General features: G+C 41.2%; 1 protein-coding gene and 1 non-coding gene across 14 annotated transcripts in view; one reads left to right on the top strand and one right to left on the bottom strand.

The window, feature by feature from the left end:
* Positions 1 to 611: 611 nt before the first annotated feature.
* Positions 612 to 21,390, top strand: part of CAST (calpastatin) — a 113,101-nt gene continuing 92,322 nt past the window's right edge. For 11 of the 13 annotated variants that reach the window (XM_032335696.1, XM_032335695.1, XM_032335694.1 and 8 more), the window contains exons 1-2: positions 612 to 714; positions 14,467 to 14,529. In XM_032335696.1, coding sequence (XP_032191587.1) covers positions 640 to 714; positions 14,467 to 14,529 — 138 coding nt within the window. In that variant the 5' untranslated portion in view covers positions 612 to 639. Of the gene's footprint in view, positions 715 to 1,241; positions 1,399 to 14,466; positions 14,530 to 21,390 lie in introns of those variants that run through there. The other 2 variants (XM_032335699.1, XM_032335692.1) reach the window with 1 other exon arrangement.
* LOC116587440 lies at positions 15,981 to 16,102 on the bottom strand. The gene has a single exon (XR_004284449.1). It is a non-coding gene; the product is annotated as a small nucleolar RNA SNORA28 (small nucleolar RNA).

Raw genomic sequence — 21,390 nt, 5'->3', positions numbered from 1 at the left:
TGAGATGACATAAAACATACACAGGCGAGCGTACACACCTACACAAACACACACACAAACCCCATGCACAGACCAATTTGTTTCTGTGATCCTCTTCCTTATCTAGACGGTCCAGGCTTGGGCCAGATTTGGGTTGATAAATTCTCCTCCAAACTAAACCAGGCAGACGGCAGAAAAGGTGTTTAATTCTGGAGATGTTTTAAGAAGGGTCGAGGCGTAGCCGGGCCACGCCCTGGTCCCGCTTTCCCGTTGCACAACTGAACGTTCTGTCCGGGCAAGTGGAAGGAGGGACCCTGAGACCTCCAGCCCCTCCTCCCCGCGACCACGGGTAGCCGCGGAGTCCGGGGAGGCGGGGTGGACCTCTGGGTGAAGACAACGGGGCCGAGGGTGTTAAGTTTTAGCCCCGGGAGCCCCGGACCGCTACAGCGGGGACAGCAGCCAGCAGCGGGCAGGAAGGGGAGGACCCGGCCAGGCAAGGGGGAGCCCCCGCGCGGGCTCGGGGCTGGGTCGGAAAAGCTGCCTCACGGGCGCGCCCTCCTGCCCCTCCGCTGCTTCCCTCCCTCCCAGAGCGCCCCGCCCGGGCGTCCCTTCTAGTGTCCGCAGCGCCCTCCCGGAGGCACTGTTTGCAGCGGCCTTGCGATGTCTCAGCCGGGCCAGAAGCCCGCTGCCTCCCCGCGGCCCCGGCGCGCTGCAGCGGCCCGCCATACCCAGGAGGTGAGTGTCGCTCCTCCCGGAGCCGCAGGGCTGAACGCTGGGAGGACCCCCTGCCCCGGAGCCGTGAGCCACCTCCTCCGGCCGTAGCCTGCCTGGCCTCCCGGCCCGTGCGTCCCCGCCCGGGCCGGGGAAGGGCGCGGGGCTCGGTGCCCGACGCAGGGCAGGTGGCTGGAGGTGGCCGGGTTTTCCCCACGGCGGCCAAGTGAGCTGGGCGTGGCCCGAGCTCCACAGGGGGTAGCCCGCGTCGGGAAAAGTTAGGTGGTGAGAGATGGGTGAAATAAGGACAGGGGTGCAAGGGGGGGGAAGTTCATGCGGGACCCCCCAGAGTGGGTGGGGTAGTTTAACTGGACCACGGACCCCTCTCTTGGGTGTAAAATAAAGCCCAAGCTGCAGGGCGTGGCTGCCTGGAGCAATAAAACAGCTTCCCTAACTAACCTCGAGCCAAATCGGGCGGGGGCGGGGTCAGCCGACGGGGGCGGGGCCTGCTTCAGACACCGCCCAGATGCCCTGCCTCCGACGGCTTCAGGGCTTGCAGAGAGCTCAGAGCCCGCCGGTTCCAAGGCAGGCGCAGTGATAGCCCCGTGCCTGCTGCTCCGCACCCCGCGTCCTCGCCGCGCCCTCCGCCGCGCGGCTCAGAACAAACCGGTTGTCGCCATGGCATTCGCAAGCTGGTGGTACAAGACGGTAAATAGGAGCGGTCGTGCTTGGGCAGGAACGGGAAGGGAATGTGTTTGAACCCCTTGCCTTTCCGGGAGTGAGGATGAAGAAGTATTGTCCGGGTTTTGGCTGGGAAGGGGTGGGGACCAGGTGCGACCTCCTCTCTGGACTGGAGGTTAGGCTTTGGGAGAGGCCGAGACTCACCCTACTGTGGTATGCAGGCGCGCGCCCGGGCGTGCGAATCGATGTGAGCCGATGCAGGAGGCTCTCTGCAGGGCTCACCAGTTGAATGGGGCAGGAATTGTTGCTGGAGGAATTCCGCCCCTGGATGCGGATTCCTGGATGAACTCCGCTCGCAGAGAGCATAGATCTAGAGTTTTTAACTTGTAAGTAAAGCTCGAAACTTTTAGAGGAGAGGTTCTCGGACATGCGTTTTCCAACATGAAGGAGGAGAGGCAGCCCCGAGGGGTGGCAAGGAGAAAACCCAAAGTCCGAGGAGCAGAAGCAACTGAGATCAAGACCTTTGTTGAGAATGAGACAGAGAGAGCAAGATCTGTTCTGTACTTTATTCCACAAAAAATACGCAGAAGGTGTGTTGATGGGTGAACATCAAAATAATTATTTCCCATTGATTGATGTGAGAATTTCAAAAACTTCGTTTAAGTACACCTCTTTCTCAGCTTGTGCTATTAGGAAAAGCAAGGTTATTGTGATCCAGACACTCTTTAGAGAGAAACCTTATATTGGAATCAGTAAACTGTGTACACAGCAGAGAATAAGACGGTAGTTCTTTTTCTCAAAGGGGAATGAGTCAACCTTTCTGAACCTGTTTTCACATCTGTAAATGGGGGTGATAATAGGCACCACATAAGGGTTTGTGAGGACTGATAAGATTCATGAATCAAAGTACCATACCCATATAACTTCTAATGATTGGAAATTTCGGTTTCCCTTTAGATATTTCATTGTAATTGTTTCTCATTACATTTCCTCGACTTTTAAAATGTGGCGTCTTATTTATGTACTGAAAGCAAAAGTTTGCTTTGAGTCATTATTGTCCTAAGGTTCTTATCAAAAGCACCATATGAATTATCTGCAGAGATGGATGGCAGTATTTCATAGTTAACATCAGACTTTTCAAATTTATGATTCTCTAAAGGAAATTATATTGGAATGTTTGAAGTAGTTTAAATCACTGCCTTTAAGCCTGTTTTTTTTTTTTTAATATTTTAAAAGATTTTGGACCCCTGGGTGGCTCAGTGGGTTAAGCCGCTGCCTTCGGCTCAGGTCATGATCTCAGGGTCTTGGGATCGAGTCCCACATCGGGCTATCTGCTCAGCGGGGAGCCTGCTTCCTCCTCTCTCTCTCTCTCTCTCTGCTTGCCTCTCTGCCTACTTGTGATCTCTCTCTCTGTCAAATAAATAAATAAATAGATAAATAAATAAATAGATTTTATTTATGTGAGAGAGAGCACGTGAGTGGTGGGGGAGGGGTAGAGGAAGAGGGAGAAGCAGACACCCTGCTGAGAAGGGAACCCTGTGCAGGCTCAGTCCCAGCACCCTGAAATCATAACCTGACCCAAAGGCAGGTTATGACTGACCGAGCCACCCAGGCACCCCTAACCCTGTTATGTTTAGGTGTAGTCTATCATTTTGCTAAAATCTCTCATAATTCAATTTGGGAACTACTATAAAATTTTTTTCCTCTTAGAATCAGCAAACTGTCTGTGATGAGCTTTGATTCTTCCCAGACCAGTGCCATCTGGAAGAAATGTTGTGAGAGTCACATACATACTTTAAAATTTCCTAGTAGCCCCATTAACAAAAGCAAATACAGGTGAAATTAGTGCTAATAATACACATTATTTAACCTGCTATATTCCAAACAGTATTTCAGCATATAATCAAAGTACAGACCATTGATATATTTTAGATCTTCTTTTTATATTAGTTTTTCAAAATCCAGTGTTTATTTTATACTTATAGTAATTCATACTTGCTACATTTCAAGTACTCAAAAGGCATGAATGGCTAAGGGCTATAGTATTGGACAATATAGCTCTAGACATGGCTTCCTAATCATTTTTGTTTGATAGTTATGAGGGGGTGATCAAAGACCATTTTGAGAATTAAATGAAAGCTACTGACCATTTTCCCTTAGCAAAATACACACACAAATGCACAAAAGCTCACCCATAAATCCTCTAAAGGTCCACGGAGCCAATTTACAACACCGTATTTCACATATATATAATATAAATTATAATATGCAATAATATGATATTATTAATATATGATATTAATATGATATATATTATTATATGCTCTATAATATAATTACATAGTGCTATTTACATATATTATATACTATTATATAATAATTATATACTATATAAGTATATGATTTATATATGTATTCTAATCATATGTATCATATATGTGTATGTATATATATTCTATATAGGTATATATTAATATATACATTAATAATATTAATTATTGGTATATCCTATAATTAAAGTATCTGGTAAATCCTATAATTAAAATATCTTTGTTAAGATTCTTTAAATACTGAAAAAGATTGTGAATGACCTAACTTTAAAAATCTAGGCAGAATAAGATAAAATAATTAAAAGATGTATTTATGATGTTTGTTTAAGGAAGTGCTGCCTATAAAGCCAGTCAGTGAAACACATTTCAGTGTGTATTTTCACACTGAATATCGTCAATATCATTTATCTCATCTTCCAAAGAATTATGTGGCTGTAGAAAAAGAAACCAACAGCATAACTTAAAAAAGCTAGATCTGAAAAAATTCCGATGAGCACTGTAATAACGATGAAGTGTGAAGGAGAGTCACATTCCTGAGTCATAAGTAGACTTGATTAGGCCATGTTAATTAAAGATGTTTCTTAGTCCAATTAGAGCCATGAGCCCAGGGGTGGCATGATCAAGGAGCACAGTCATTTGGGAGGCCCCATCATCGTGGCCAGTCCGGGAAGAATGTCAGAAGCCTTCCATGGCAGGACAAACCACTTGGTTGCAGTGACTTTTAGGAGTAAGAAATGCAAATAACAGACTCTGAACAAAGTGCACAGGCTTGAGAGAGTCTGGCGGAATAGAGGTCAGACACAACTTTGCCCTTTTGGTTGCTGTTTCGAAACTGGTTTGCTTCCCATTGCAGATAAGACTTTTAAATTGAGAGTATCATCTGAGGATGTTATCTTATCAGTTTTGGCACTTCCCAGAAAGTAAATTATATTCTACAAGCACTTTTTATAACAGTGATGTAGCTTGCTGGGGTGGAAACATGGGTGGCCTCTTGAGATTCTAAGGTGGGTGGGTAGGCGTTTAGTTCTGAGCAGGTTGTCGGGTATAATACAAGCCTTCTCTGAGCAGCCCTTCTTTATTCTATTCTTTTTCTTGAGATTTTTTTGTTTTATTCGTTTGTTTAAATTTCATGGTGGTAAAATATACACAGCATAAATTTTTCCACCTTAACTGTTTGTAAGTGTTAAGTGGAATTAAGTACATTCACATTTTTTTAAGTGTCATTTGTTCAAATAATCTTAAATACACGCAATGTGGCATTCGAACCCAGAGCCCCGAGATGGAGAGTAGCGTGCTCCTCCAGCTGAACTGCAACCATCACCACCATCTCCGGAACTCCACGTATCTTGCAAAACGAAAACTCTAAGACCATTAAAAATAAATCTCCATTTGGCTTACATATATCTGCTTCAATAAATAGCACTGTGTTCAAGTATCTGTGTTGCTTTTTTTCTCATAGTCTTTTTTTTTTTTCTAAGATTTTATTTATTTGTCAGAGAGAGAGAGAAAGCAGCAGGCAGAGGGAGAAGCAGGCTCCCCGCTGAGTAGGGAACCCCATGTGGGGCTTGATCCCAGGAACCTGGGACCATGACCCGAGGCGAAGGCAGAGGCCTTACTGCTAGAGTCACCCAAGCGTCCTGCTTTTTATTTTTATTTTTTTTCATATTATATTGTAAAAATAAAAGTGTATCAGGTCTCTTTCAGTTAAGAAAAATGTGAAATAACTCACCCAATGAACACTGTTTATGTAAGTTGCCTTCCCATTTGGAGGAGGCATTTATCCCAGGGAGAAAGGGATCTATGGGTAGAGTCTCCTTAAAAAAGCATGGAATTCATTTTGACTGCTGAGAACTTACAGAACACAAAAATGGTTTGATAAAGGCCAAGTATGGTCACAGGTAATTATTGTTCACCTGCTATGTGTCAGGTTCTGTAAAGAGTTCCATGGAGGGGCGCCTGGGTGGCTCTGTGGGTTGGGCCTCTGCCTTCGAGGGGTCGTGATCTCAGGGTCCTGGAATCGAGCCCCGCATCGGGCTCTCTGCTCGGCAGTGAGCCTGTTTCCTCCTCTCTATGCCTGCCTCTCTGCCTGCTTGTGATCTCTCTCTCTCTTTCAAATAAATAAATAAAATCTTAAAAAAAAAAAAAAGTTCCATGGGCATAGCAACTTGCATTTCTCATAAATAAAAATCACAAGGGCATCCTAATGATTACTCCAAAAGCAACAAAGCAACTGTTGAAATTCTCATGGCATCTCTTACTTAGAGAAAATTCAAAAAGTCTTAATCCAGGTAAATCCCAGAAGCTGAACTTGGAAAAGAAGCAATCGATGCTACCTCTGAAAACTGGACAAAAGGAGCATGCCCTTAACAGTGTCATCTTGACTTATCCATGAGAATGTTCAAGTGTTAGGAAAAAGCATACATAGGGTTTAGGAGAAACATTGGGATTTCAGAATTATGGCCATGCAGTTAATCCTTAAAATGTGTCGTTTATATGAGAATCCCAGAAAATTATCCTATAATTTTAGAATTTGATAACAAATGTTTTTAGAGGAGCAGAAAGATACCATGTATTAACAGGCCAGACCTTTTACTTATTTCTTATATTCTTATATATTATTCTTATATATATTCTTATATTTACTTATTACTTATATTCTTGAGTAATTATTCTCCATACATTTCTTAGCACATGGTAGCTACTCACCCACTTTTTAAAAATAAATCAGCTCTATTCTTCTCTATGAGTTAAGAGTTTTTAGTGTGAAAGCCAAGAGAAATGGCTAAGATACTGCCTTTAGGTGACTCTAGGGAGATACATACGCTTGAGATAAGAGGCTTCTAACTTTTTCAAAACTTTTTATCACAAAGAGAGGTTAATATAATGAACTCTTCATATACCCATCATCTTTAATAATTATCTGCGTGGTAGTATTGTGCCACACAATATTACTTCTTCTTATTATTATTTAACTCCCAGCCCCACCAACATACCAGCACGCGTGTGCACACACACACACACACACACATATGCACACACGCACGGGCGTGCACACGCACATACACACACACCTCTGTGTTCCAAAGTATTTAATTTTGTGTTATGTTATTTATTTTCTAAATTTTTTTTTACAAAGAGTGTGCACAAGAGCTAGCCTGAGTGCAGAAGGAGGATGGGCGATGGGGGCAGAAGGGCAGAGGGAGAGGGAGAGAGAGAATCTTAAGCACGTTCCACATCCATCCTGGAGCCCCACGCAGGGCTGGCTCTCAAGACCCTGATGTCATGAGATACAACCTGAGTTCAAATCAACAATTGGAGACTTAATCTACTGAACCCCCCAGGCATGTCCCTGAAGTATTTTAAAAATGGGGAATTGCACATTTAAGGGTCATGCCTGTGACCAGTTTGGATGGATTGTTTGGAAAAGGAATTCTTTATTCGCTGTGCACTTTGTTTCCTTAGATGTAATACGGAAACGGGAGACAATATAATACACAACCGTAAGAGACAAAGTACTAAACTCAAATTTATCAGATGAACCTGGTTGCTTTGTACCTAGAAAAAATAAGAAACTAAATTCTCTGCTCTAACATTTATAGTCTTAGAAAATGAAACCTTTAAACCTTTGCTTACATCTCTTATTCATTTTACTGTTTCATAATTCAGCACAATCTTGTTGATGCCAGAGAAAAACAAGGGAGTGGAATAACTTTTATTGTATTCTTAAAACGAACTAGGCAATGGGCCAGGCTCCTCATTAACATCAGCTCCTTTCAGAAATATGTCAGCCCCTGGGCTATGTACTATTAGCTTCATTTTACAAGTAGAAAACAGAAAGGTTAAATTATTTGCCCAAGGTCACATAGCCTTTCACATCCAAGGTTTTTCCGTCCCATCTGAGTTTGTCAGAGAATGGAATGCAGGGAATCGGTTACCCAGGTAACAAGAGGATGTGAAGCCAACTGGGGAGGGTGAGGCAACCCAGAGATTAGAAATTTCAGGAAGCGGCTATCATTTCTGTGCCGAAAGGACTAGCAGAGAGCTGGATCTCCCTGTGGAAACTCCCAACTGCAGCTAGCCCTTCCTGCAGAAGACATTTCTACAGAGCCTTCCAGAGGCAAAAAGGAAGGGGAAAGTCTACCCTCTCACCACCTCCAGTCTCCTGTCTCTGTCTCCCAAGCCTGAGACCATCCATCCCAAATATCCCTGGTCCAGGGAGCACGGGGAGCAGGGCCCCAGGGCAAGGAATATACCTGAGGGTGGAAAGGCCCAGAGCTGCTCCAGGGAGATGGTTTTAAAGCAAAACCAACTTTACGTCTTGGTCCTTCTATTTGTTTGCTTGAACATTACTGTTTTAGCAAGCAGAACACACACAAGAATAATATTAAGGGATTTTGCTGGAAATATCAATGTATACGTTGTCTTTTAATTTTTCAAGCTGGTTTTTTTGGGGGGGGGAGGGAGGGAGAGGGACCTCTTTTTTTTTTATCTAGTTTACTGACCTGAACGGAGCAAAAGTACTTCTCAGGCAGTGTTTAGAGGTTTATAGAAATAACAGTCATTCAGTCAAGAAGTATTTGTCACTCCCCTACCACAGGGCCAGAAAAATAAGAAAATAGCTGCCCTCTAGTTGGGAAGACAAAATATACATTTATGAAGGAATCAGTAAGCAAGTTTTGATTTGTTTGCTTAAGACACTAAGAAAATCGAGACTAATGAGCAGATAGGAAGATACAATGTGCCATAAATAGGGCAAGGCTCAGAATTAGTCAGGAAATGCTGGTGTGAACACAGGGCACCGTGCTCCTTTCTTGAGCAATCGAGTTTACCCAGGAGCCCCAGAGCCGCCCCAGCCTGCCTGACCAGGGGAATCTCCCTGTGGATGCCAACTCAGTGGGGTGGTTTGAAGAGCAGAGCCCTCTGCTTCCTGTCACTGAGCCCACAGATCTCTCCAAACCAGTCGTCTCCAGTCTTGGCTGCATATTAGGATCAGCTGGGAAATCTTAGGAAAATACATCTATGCTCACGCCCAACTCTAGACAAACTAATTTCCTACACTCTGGAAATACAATGAGTATTTCCAAGGTTCCCGGGTGCTTGTGATCTACACTGAAGAATGAGACCCACTGCTAAGTGAGGGCTTTCTGACAGCTGTCACTGGACATGCAAATATTGATCTCTGTGGCCTTGCCTGCAAGTTGAAGAAGAAAAATTTTTGAGTTGTTTTCAAATAACCTTTACTGTTTTTTCAAACAATTTTATTAAAATATAATTCACAAACTATGAATTCACCCACCAAAACATACAGGTACAATTCAGTGTTTTTTAGTGTATTCACAGAGTGGTGCAAGCATCACTTCTATTTAATTTTAGAATGTTTTTGTCATCCCCTAAAAGAGAACTCTGACTTTTTTTTTTTTTTTGAGAAGCAAAGGTATTTCAGAAGCACCCAGCATTTGTACTCTCTAAGTTGGGCTTGCACTTGTTGAAACTGTTTTTTTTTTTTTTTTCCTGTCTTCCATCTTTTATATATGTGTAGAAGTTTGCTTTTATTTTCTTCTGTGTTAGTATGCCCTTGTGCATGTGGGTAGTGGTGGGGAGGGCGCCCAGATGGCGCACTAGCACAAGTCTTCCGCTGGGGGGCGCTCACAGGCTGCCGGTCCTATTGCTCTTGGCACTTCTTGATCTCCACCCCCCCAACCCCCCACTCCCCCACCGGTTTGTGGGTGTGCTGTGGCAGAAGATTTTAAGCATATAAAAATTTTTCTCCTCCAGTAAGGACAGAGGGCAGTTCTGCTTGCCAAACACACAGTGATCCACAGGGCTGAAAACAGTTTGGAATATTATTCCTTTTTGAGGGAAGACGGTGGAGTCCCTTGCCTGCTTTTTCCCTGCTTCTGAACTCCTGCCTCTTTCATCTTAACTGCACGCGTTGGCTGTCTTCTGTAGCCTTATTCTCCACATGCAGTTGCTGCTGCATTAGGGTTGGCATCCTGTGCTTCCAGTCTTTTCATCTCCAGCTAATTAATACAGGGCTGAATTTACAACCAGGGCTGGTTTTGTTTGTTTGTTTTAAGATTTTATTTATTTATTTGAGAGAGAGAGACACAGTGAGAGAAGGAACACAAGCAGGGGGAGTGGGAGAAGGAGAAGCAGGCTTCTGACTGAGCAGGGAGCCCAGTGGAGGGCTGGATCCCACATGACCTGAGCCAAAGACAGATGCTTAAGGACTGAGCCACCCAGGCACCCCCAAACAGGGCTGTTCAATTCATTTTGTAAAGCAAACCAGTTTCAGAATCCATAGGTTCTGTTTTGGTTTGTAGTTTTCATTTTAGAGTACTGGATTGAGACTTTCTTGATGTGAATCCCAAGATCTCTGCTAGCTTTTCACTAGGTCCAGAGTAGCCCAGTCTCTGGCCCATAGAATATAATCCGGGTATGTGGTGTGATGGAGGAGTACCTCACTTTCAGATCCTCGATTTCTTTATCTGTAAACGAGGCGTCAGTATGTACCTCTGGAGCTGCTGTGGGGGGTGAAGGGGATCTCTTACGGGAAGTGGTTAGCACGAGGCTAGCACAGAGTAAGTAGAAGCTTGGGACATACTGGTTTCCTTTCCCTCATTGGAAAGAAAAGTCCTCTGTGGGACATGGGGAGTTAGAGAGGACAAGGGAGTTGGGGGAAATGGGAAGGGGAGGTGAACCATGAGAGACTATGGACTCTGAAAAATGATCTGAGGGGTTTGAAGTGGCGGGGGGGGGGGTGGGAGGTTGGGGTACCAGGTGGTGGGTATTATAGAGGGCACGGATTGCATGGAGCACTGGGTGTGGTGCAAAAATAATGAATACTGTTATGCTGAAAAAAAAAAAAAAAAAGCCCTCTCTGGGCTTACCAGTTTTGTGGTTCTCTTTCTGGACCTAGCAGTGCTTTCCTTCTCCATCCTTCTCTCACCTCTCCCCACCGCACCCACTGAGCGTGGTAGTGGACACAGTTTTCTCTCTTGCCTCTTGCAGCATGTTTCCTACACTGGATGGAATCTGACAGTAATCATTCCCAAATATTTCATTGCATCAGCTCAGTCATGTAGAAAGTGTGTAATTATGCCACGAGTTCAATAATGAGGCATTTGGTATTAACTATACTCGAATGTTAAAAAGATGATAATAATAAATTTTTAAAAATAAGTAAAAAATCAGATACTTTGACTCTCTCTCAGGGAAAAGATAAAACTGATTTTACATTGCTAATAGATTGCTGACTATTGAATAAGCCCTGAAAAATGGTCCGGGCAGTGGTTCATTCATCAAGTTGCTATTTACTAGAAATTAAGTAGTGTTAGGTAATTCTTGTTAATTCTCTGAAGTGATGATGATATTGGAGTTACTTGGAGAAAATTCTTCAATTTAAGGAGATGTTTAGTGAAATGGTCAGGGGATAAAGTTTTAGGATACCTTCAGTTTACTTTCAAATGCAGGTCCATATCCACATACAGATAGAGAGATAGATCCATCTATAATATATGCAAATATGGCAAATGTAGCAACAATCTTAGTAGTTACTGGGTCTAAGTGGTAAGAATATCAGTACTCATTGAATTATTCTTTTAATTTTTCTGTGTGTTAGAAAAATTTTATAATAAAAGGGTGGGTTGGGGCCCCTGTGTGTCTTAGTTGGCTAGACATCTGACTTGAGATCTTAGCTCAGGTCTTGATCTCAAAGTCATGTGTTCAAGCCCCTTGTTGGGTGTGGAGCCTACTTTAAAAAAAAAAAAAAAAAAAAAAAAAAAAAAAAAAAAAAAAACTAGGTTAAAAAAAAAAACTGGGAAGAGGGGCACCTGTCAAATAAATAAATAAAATCTTTAAAAAAAAAAAAAAACCTGGGAAGATAGAATCCATAAGATCCATAAGTTTCCTAAAAATGTTCTCATTTGATTGTATTTTTTAATGTCATTATACCTCTTTATGTTGTAAAAAATGCTTTTTACTGAGAGCAAATACTTCTTTAGAAATCACAAAATACCAATTCGTATAGTACATATTTGTTCTAAGTTGTCATTATAACTGAATTTTTTTAAAAGATTTTATTTATTTATTTGACAAAGAGAGAGATCACAAGTAGGGAAAGGCAGGCGCGGGGGGGGGGGGAAGCAGTCTCCCCACTGAGCAGAGAGCCCAATGCAGGGCTCGATCCCAGGACCCTGAGATCTTGACCCGAGCTGAAGGCAGAGGCTTTAACCCACTAAGCCACCCAGGCGCCCCTAACTGAACATTTTTAAAAGTATTTGTCATGTATATCCCTCCCAAACTATTTAGAACCTACATTATTTAAGGGATTTTGAGCATTTAAACGGAAACAAGTAACTGATAGTGTTGGTTAATCTGTGGGACTGAAATTTTGGAACACCCCCAGGAAATGACTTTCCAAAAACTTTTATTTTTATTTATTTATTTATTTTCATTTTTAAAAGTAAGCTGTATGCCCAATGTGGGACTTTAACTCATGATCATGAGATCAAGAGTACATGCTCTAAGGACTGAGCCAGACAGGGGCCTCTTTTAAAAATTTTTAAAGGGGGCTCCTGGGTGGCTCAGTGGGTTAAGCCTCTGCCTTCAGCTCAGGTCATGATCTCAGGGTCCTGGGATTGAACCCCGCATTGGGCTCTCTGCTCGGCGGGGAGCCTGCTTCCTCCCCCTTCTCTCCCTCTGCCTGCTTCTCTGCCTACTTGTGATCTCTCTGTGTCAAATAAATAAGTAAAATTAAAAAAAAATGTATAAAAATTTTAAAGAAAAACATCTGTATACCTAAATTTTAGGGAGAAAGGGCTGTCTGCACATTTACTGTATGGGCGTGGGACATAATATATATTAGCCATGGAACAGGAAGCAGAGGGAGACTTTGTGGAGTGCAGGGAACTTTCTAGCACACAAGAGCAACTGCCTCTTGAAGCTTTTTCCTTTCCAAAGTGGATCACTAATAACTCCCAAGGAGTGAAGGAGGCACTCAGTACATTCAGTAAAACAGTGCGTGTTTTTGTTGCTACTGTCTGCCTCTAATCTGAGAAAGATAGGGATCTGAAGATATTAATAATGAGTGTGATAGTATTCTAAATTTGCCACTTCTGGAAGAGACAGATCTGGTAAATCTCTCACTGTAGATCCATTCCTCTTAAATTCTATCTGCATATGGTGAGTGATTCTGCCCCCTAGTCTGGCCTTCAGGAAACTTCTAAAAACTCTCACCGTCTAGCACTGATACATGTGTGGGTTTTTAGATTTTTTTTTCCAGATTCATTAACTACTCAATACTGATTGCCCTCCACTATGGACTGGGACAAGGTGAAACGGGACCTGTACTGGGCTTCATTCACCAAGCTCTTGAAGCCTGGCGGTTTTTCAGTGAGTGGATTCCATTCACTGATCAGTGTTACATTTTGGGAAGAATTTTCCATATATGAAAGTGATTTCCTCCTAGTTTATCACACAGAGAGCTCTTAATGCAAGGTTTCATCCATGTGTCTGATATTTCTTGGATTCATGTTTTAATTAAAATACATGTTGATATGACTAATGAAAATATTACCTTATTCTGTTTAGCATGGAATAGTGACAGTTGGAAAACCTGAAATGCAAACTGTCCCATTCACTAAGTCTGTGTCCTTATGAAAGATCAGTAAGTTCTTATTCTTAGTTTTTTCATCCCTAAAAATCACATGAGCCTCTTTTTTTGTATCAAATAAGAATCTGTATTGTAGTAAATAATAAAGAATGATATAAATTATTATTAGTAGTATTAGTGTTACTAGCACTCTTCTTAATTCAAATAATTCCATTGACTTACATCCCCAGGTTATGACTTGCTTTGGGGAATGTTGTATAATTTTGTATTTTGGCTTTACTGAAGATGGTTGGGAATGAACCCAATGGTGAACTTTTATTTCCTTATAGTTAGGTTATTTTTTCCCACTTTCTTGCATATCCCACAATGTGCAAGAAATGAAATAATTCTTTGTAACCCTTTTCGGGAACATATATATTTTTTTAAATTTCTCAACAAAAGTCAATAAACTTCATGGCTTATTTTATCTTATCATCAAGACAAATGACTATATTAGCTACTTGAAGATTTTATGTGCCACATAAAAATACTTGCTTTCATTCTCACTGTCCTGGTGAGAAAAATAATTCTGTTTCTGGGCATAACGAAATCAAAAAGCCATAATAAATAGAAGTTGTTGCGGGTATGGTCGTCCCCCTGCAGGGTTTGTCTTCCTGGGAGATAACCGAGGAAGAACTCCGAGGAATTCCCCAAAATCACCAGAAGTGATGGCAGTTTTGGAAGCTGTGGTTCTCCCTTGAGCCCTTGCTGAACTGGGGCTTAAGTATGGCTTTAGGCTCCACATGGTCCGTAGACACCACAACTCCACGAGGAACCACATGTCTCCCACACTGACAATTTGGGCTTTAAAATTGCGTGAGGCATTTTGTGGGAGACGAGATGCCGCCTTGGAAGCACCATCAGATCTGTGTCTGGTTAATTACAGACTGACTCTCTACACTCCAAATGAATGTCTGTAGCTCCTCTTGATTTTTGAAAGCCACCTGTGTCACTCTAGACTTACCAGCATTTTCAGAAGGAAGATTAAAGGGGTCCTTGTTTTTACAGGCTATGTATTTAGCCCTTCAGGATTAAAGTCACTATTATATTACCTTGTAGTACCTCCTTCTTTTAAACATTATCTTTCTTTCTTTTCTTTTTATATTTCTATAGCATGTCAGTGAAAAAACCAGTGGCTCGCCTTCCAAGTCAGGAGAAAAGAAAGGACCAGATGAGGTAATTCCCGCAATACCGGGTTTTCCTTTTCTCTTGCTTTTAATTGTGAATTCTATCTTGAAATAGATAATGAGGTTGCAAAGAGCTCCTACTAGAATATTGGCAAATTAGTCTTAACTAAGATTTGATTCAAGAATATAAGTATAACTCATTAAAAATAAAAATAAAGTGTTCCTGGGGAAAGAACCTTTAGAAATGCTTTCTTTTTTCTTTTCTTTTCTTTTTTTTTTTTTTTAAGATTTTATTCATTCATTTGACAGGGAGAAAGAAAGCGAGAGAGGGGACATAAGCAGGGGGAGTGGGAGAGGGAGAAGCAGGCCTCCCACTGAGCAGGGAGCCTGATGAGGGGGCTGGATCCCAAGACCCTAGGATCATGACCTGGGCCGAAAGCAGATCCTTAATGACTGAGCCACCCAGGTGCCCTTAGAAATAGTTTCTATTTAGGAATAGAAGCCAGTTATTCAAGGTGGTTTCCCTATAGGAATTGCTGAACCTTAAATATTTTGTTGGTGACATGACAGATTTACAGGGAGGAACCAAATGCTGTAGTGGAAAAGGACATCTTTCTTCCCGAGGGTACAGTAGAAGAAGGACAGTGATTGCTTGTCCTTATTCAGGTTCATAAACAAATGAGAGAGAGAAAGACTGTTTTTATTTGGATCAATTCTGTGGAAACAAGAGTAAAATGGAGCCTTTCCACTTGGGGGTGAGTTTTCGTTGACACTGAATTTCTTCCTCCTGATGATGCTCCATTATGTGCCCTGTCAACACTGGCCGACATCTCCATGGACAGGTCCAGTGAATGTGCTGTCCTTCCAAAGGGTACTGGAAAGCATACATTCATTGATCATTATGTTTTTCTCTACATTATCAAAATGTTTTTAGAAATTTTGATCCTTGAGGTACCTGTGTGTGTGGTTCAGTCAGTTAAGGTTCTGCCTCCGGCTCAGGTCATGATCCCAGGGTCCTGGGATGGAGCCCCACATCCGGCTCCCTGCTCAGTAGGAAGCCTGCTTCTCCCTCTGCCAGCCGCTCCCCCTGCTTGTGCTCTGTCTCTGTCTCTCACTCTCTCTCTCTGACAAATACATGAACAAAATCTCTAAAAGAAAAGAAAAAAAAAAAGAAATTTTGCTCTTCTTTTCCGCAATTTTGTAATATTTAATATATTTTGATATATTCAATATATAAGGAGGCTGTTATAGCTAGAACCTTCTATGGGTTCTGCACTATGGTTCGCTGAACTTTCTACTGTCATTTTCATGACCAGGACCCATGAAAATATAATTTAGAGTCTTTCCTTTTTAGTTATCAACTTCTATTTTTTTTTAATTTCTTATTTTTAAAATTTCTTTTCAGTGTACCAGAATTCATTGTTTATGTACCACACCCAGTGCTCCATGCAATACGTGCCCTCCATAATAACTTCTATTTTATTTATTTATTTATTTTGCACTGTTTAAGTCTGTGTAACAGTTGGTCTCATGGAGAGAGCACTGGAATAGGTAAGACTTTTTTGCATAGAGGGCTTAGATTGCGTCAGACAGCTTCAATCATCTGCCACAAAGTTTTGCTTGAAATAGATTATTTCTTCACAAGCACATTGGTAATGAATTTTTTGTACCCATGGAAGGCAGATGTTTCTTTAAAATTAGAATATAAGAGTAAACATTTATTAAGATTTTATCCTGTTTCTTGGTTAAATTATTAAAAAATATACTCCCATATGAAAAAAAAACACATTTTCCCCTTTATACTGGCACGAAAATCTGTTGAGTGTCATTCAGCTCCTTATCTACCCCACTTTTTTTTTTTAAGATTATTTATTTATTTACTTGACAGACTGAGATCACAAGTAGGCAGAGAGGCAGGCAGAGAGATGGGGGGGAAGCAGGCTCCTTGCTGAGCAGAGAGCCCTATGCAGGGGGCTTGATCCCAGGACCCCGGGATCATGTCCCGAGCTGAAGGCAGAGGCTTTAACCCACTGAGCCACCCAGGCGCCCTCTACCCCACCTTTTAAATATATCCCCAGATAAGTTATCTATCAAATAATTTATGATTTCAAAACACTAATATTTCTTTATTCTCCAGATCTCTAAATAATAATTTTGGATGTTATTCTCTATTAATATTAGTTGAGATTAAATTATTCACACAAAAATAGGAAATCTTCTCTATTGTGGTCAAATAAATAGTCAGCTAGTTCATATATCACCAAGTATGTTATTATGCAAAAGCTTAAATATTTTATCTTGAATGTACAGGCATTGTTGGTTTAGGCAACAACTGCTAGCCCAGTGTTAGGTTGTTTTTCCTTTTTTTTTTCCTAATGAGGCTAAAAAGTACCTTATTTCCATATTTATAAGGGGCTTGAGGAAACTAATAAGGACCTCTGTTATAAATGCAGCCAAGAGGCAGCCTGCACTTTAAGTTTGAAACCAAAGGCTGCACTTTCACCTCAAAGAAAGGAAGAAGGAATTTTTCTTTTCTTTATCAGCCATCCAAGGAATTCTGGTATTGTTTCACAATGCTTCTGAGAAATTCAGATTTATAACTCTTGTACTTGGTGCCAAGCCAGGACAGATTGGTCTGTTTTCCTCTGTCCCAGCCAGCAGAAGTGAAGAGGGGACAGAGGATTTTCCCCACTCCTGAGGCATAAATCACTGCAGAGATTCAATACAGTTTGAGACTGAAGATTGTTCGTCCTCTCCCCAGATTCTGTCCGTGTTCATCGGATAGGGTAGACAGACCTGCAGGTGGGATGACTTGGTAGTCAAGGCATATTTCTAGTACATTCTGTCTCCAGGGAATCTCTTATTCTTTTTTTTTTTTTTTTTAAGATTTTATTTATTTATTTGACAGACAGAGATCACAAGTAGACATAGAGGCAGGCAGAGAGGGAGGGGGAAGCAGGCTCCCCGCTGAGCAGAGCCCCATGCAGTGCTCTATCCCAGGACCCTGAGATCATGACCTGAGCCAAAGGCAGAGGCTTTAATCCACTGAGCCACCCAGGTGCCCGGAATCTCTCATTCTTTATGTCACATACAAATTAGTCCTTGGTGAGATACTGTGGCCCTGGAGAGAATTGGAGGAAACCATCTTGCCTCAGACATTATAACTGTGCACAGTTATAAAATCATGTGTAATTTGGGTTTGTTATCTGCCCCACCTATCAACCACAATTGGTTACCATCCTCTTTCCTTCTCAAAATTACCGAGAGATTTCCTGAAACTAACCCCTTCTCCCAAATATTTCATTACCTACTGCTCTCTTGAACAAGAAATGAGATCCAGAAGCTTCATTTGGGTTTTGGCAATCCATTTGCAGACTAATATATACTTCCAAAGTTTAACTAGCATTTAAATAGCATAGTATGCAAACATGTGGGTTCCGCTTCCACAAACAAACCCAGGCCTTTGAAGCAAAGTCAGTTTGAAAATGGGCTTTCTAGGCGCTGGGCTACTTCTTGGTATTTTTTTCCTTTCTCTCTTTATTATTCTGCTGCATTTTATTTGGAAGCTCAAGAGAAAAGATGCATAGGAGGACTTCAGGAAGATGTAATCGGGAGAAAAAATGATTAGGGTAAGGTAAGAACCACTATTATATTGTAATATGTAAACACACCTGGGTGAAGATGAGAGCTTTCTCTCCAGAAATTATAAATAGTTCTTACTTGTTTGGTGTTTGACCCCTATGCACTAATGATCCTAGGTTGATCCTAAGAAGTTGGCAGCAACTTTAACGGAATCTTACAACCAAAATAACCATTTGTCATGTTGCATTTGCAATACAAATGCTTGAGGAATGAGTAGAGTAAGTGTCTAGGGGAACGAATTCACTTATTTGTTTGTACCAATCATTGTGAATTGGCTTTGTCCTCCGATGTACAGGAATTATAAAATGAAAAGTTGCATTGACTAACAAGCCAAAGATAAAATGACTAGAGCAAGGAAAAGAAAAATGGAAACATTTAACACCAGCTCCTTTAAAGACACCAGAGCAGAGAAGCCTTTCCAAACCTGCAGTCATATCTACTTAAAGTATTTGACTAACACATCTGGCCTCACTGGGGGACTGTGAGCATTTTAGAAACATATTTCAGTGAAAGCCTGAGGAATGGAATTTAAAGTGTAAAATGGGCACAATCTTACAGAGCCAATTATAATAACTCAAACTGAATAACATATGATTTTAGGGGCACAGAAAAGGAGCTATAAATACAAGACAATAGAAATTGCACCTTAGAGGAAAAGATAAGGGGCAGATTTTCTTCACCATCAATAACAGCATTGGTGGCATTCTTTTCTTCAGTATTTACCTTTCCTTCTTCTAAAATGCATGAAGTATTGAATGACTCCAACATTTTTTATACCTTTTCTCTTTATAGATTTAGTCTTTTTTATTTCTTTTTTAAGATTTATTTATTTATTTGAGAGAGAGGGAGAGAGAGAACATGAGCAGGGTGGGAAGGGCAGAGGGAAGGAATCTCCAAGCAGAATCCCCTCTGAGTACAGAGCCCAACTCAGGGCTTGATCCCAGGACCCATGAATCATGACCTGAGCAGAGAGCAAGAGTCAGAGGCTTAACAGACTGAGCTATGCAGCTGCTCCCCAATTAGTCTTTTTTTTTTTTTTTTTAATCACCAAAGCAATATGTACTTATGAAAAACAGTATTACCTGTTTTTCTGCCACTTAGTTGTAACTATTGCTATGAAATTTTTTGTGTATTCTTAAATCAATACGATAATATCATATGTTCATAATATATATACTGATTTTCTCAACTTTTTTTTTTTTTGAGAGAGAGAGAATGAGCAATGGGGAGGGACAGAGGGATAGGGAGAGAGAGAATCTTAAGCAGGCTCCATGCCTGGAGTGGAGCCCAATGTGGGACTCCATCTCATGACCCTGAGATCATGACCTGAGCCAAAATCAAGTGTCTGGTGCTTAACTGACTTAGCCACCCAGGAGCCCCTGATTTTAGCAACTCTTTATACAGCTAAAACACAATCACTGAAGAAAATTGAGAAAATACTGAAGACTTAAAAAAATACCATCATCTGGAATTCTAGCACTTACAGAGATGGCCACTACTTCTGTCTTGGTGTATTTCCCTACATTTTTTTTCTGTGTATATATTATCTTAAAGCTGAGATAACAAAGAATTGTCATTAGGAGGGTCTAGAAAAAAATAATGTGATTTGTGAAAGATCAGTCTTTCCAGTTAAAAAAAGTTAAGAAAATCTTTATTCAGGCATCTTGGCATTTAGTGTGGCATTTAATCGGTTTTTATTTTGTTGCCGTGTATTTGAGGGAGAAACACATACTTCAAAAAGTCTTCTGGGACAGTGTTCCCACAAGCAAGTGGTGTAGCTGTTTGTAGAAAATTCTGGAAGAGTAGTACAGCATACATCATTTTAAGGGATTATGGGTCAGGACAACAGAGGCCATAGTAGTTGTGGGTAGTTGACTGTGGCTGTGTAAGCTCATGCCCCAGTGCCCAGGAAGAGACAAAGCCAGAGATATGCCCCGAAGGCAGTCCCTCTGGGCTCTCCTGGACACCCATACCAGGAGCCAGCCCAGAATCCAACTGCCTGCCTGATGTGGCAGGTCAAACTAAGGGAGGCACCGGAGATTCTTTTGGACTGCAGTTTCATTTTCTACCCCCTCCCCTTTTTTTTAGTTCTAAATTTTGATTTATTTCTTCATTGACTAGAATTTTTTTTTTGTAAAGATTTTATTTATTTATTTGACAGACAGAGAGAGATCACAGGTAGGCAGAGAGGCAGGCCGAGAGCGAGGGGGAAGCAGGCTCCCTGCTGGGCAGAGAGCCGGATGTGGGGCTAGATCCCAGGGCTCTGAGATCACGACCTGAGCTGAAGGCAGAGGCTTTAACCCACTGAGCCACCCAGGCACCCCTAGAATATTATTTTTTAACAGAATTTTTTCAGGGAGGGAGCATGAATGGTGTTTTCTGAGTCTGTGTGGATCTAAGCATGCTTTGGTGCTGACGTCACACAAGAAATAAATACAAAATTGTACAACATCCTTGGCTAGCAGTTTTGGTCCCTCAAAATTCCGTATCTGTTGCTTTCTGATTTTTCTGGCTTTAGAGTTGTAAATAAAATGTCTAGGGCAGCCTAGTTTTATTTTTATAAACCCTGTTTTTTCGGTCTTGGCACATATGCAATTTTGTTGCTGTTCTTACAATTTAAAAAATTGGCAGGATGTGCCTATGTATCTGTTTCTCTCTATTAATTTCTTCCTGAAATGTTTTATTTAATTATTGTTCCTATTTTGGTTTAGCTTGCATGGCCATAAAAGTCCACCCCTTATTGATTTCTAGCCATGGGATGGGACAGAATTCAAATTCTTTCGTTGATTATATATTGCAGAGTCTCTCCCATTTAAAAAAGGAAGTTTGGTAGTTCACTAAGCTCAGTAGCTGTTTTGTTTAAAAAAAAAAAAACCCACAAAACTGCATGTAAAACTCAGAAACATATGTCAAAAGCTAAAAAGTAGAGACCTTACACATCATCATTCAATGAATTGTTTCATCAGAAGTGAAAGCTAGAGCTTTAGTAAAGATGATGAAAATAGTGTGCTTTTAAATTAAGCGTCTGTGATATAAAAATTGTTATATCATTGGATAGAAAATGGCTAGTAAAAACAATAAGTACTTTGCCTTTATCAGTGAGCATATAAATATATCAACATTATGTCATATAGTCATAATTTCCCCTTCATTATTGTACTTTGAATTTATGAGCCTAATTACCTAAAACCTTAGATCCCAACAGAACTGTCTCTGAAAAGCTGTCCATGGAATTGGGATCAAATGTTAACAAATTAGCAAAGGAACT

Source organism: Mustela erminea, chromosome 3, assembly GCF_009829155.1.
Source record: "Mustela erminea isolate mMusErm1 chromosome 3, mMusErm1.Pri, whole genome shotgun sequence".
Taxonomy (NCBI): domain Eukaryota; kingdom Metazoa; phylum Chordata; class Mammalia; order Carnivora; family Mustelidae; genus Mustela; species Mustela erminea.
This window is presented reverse-complemented; position numbering and strand designations above follow the sequence as displayed.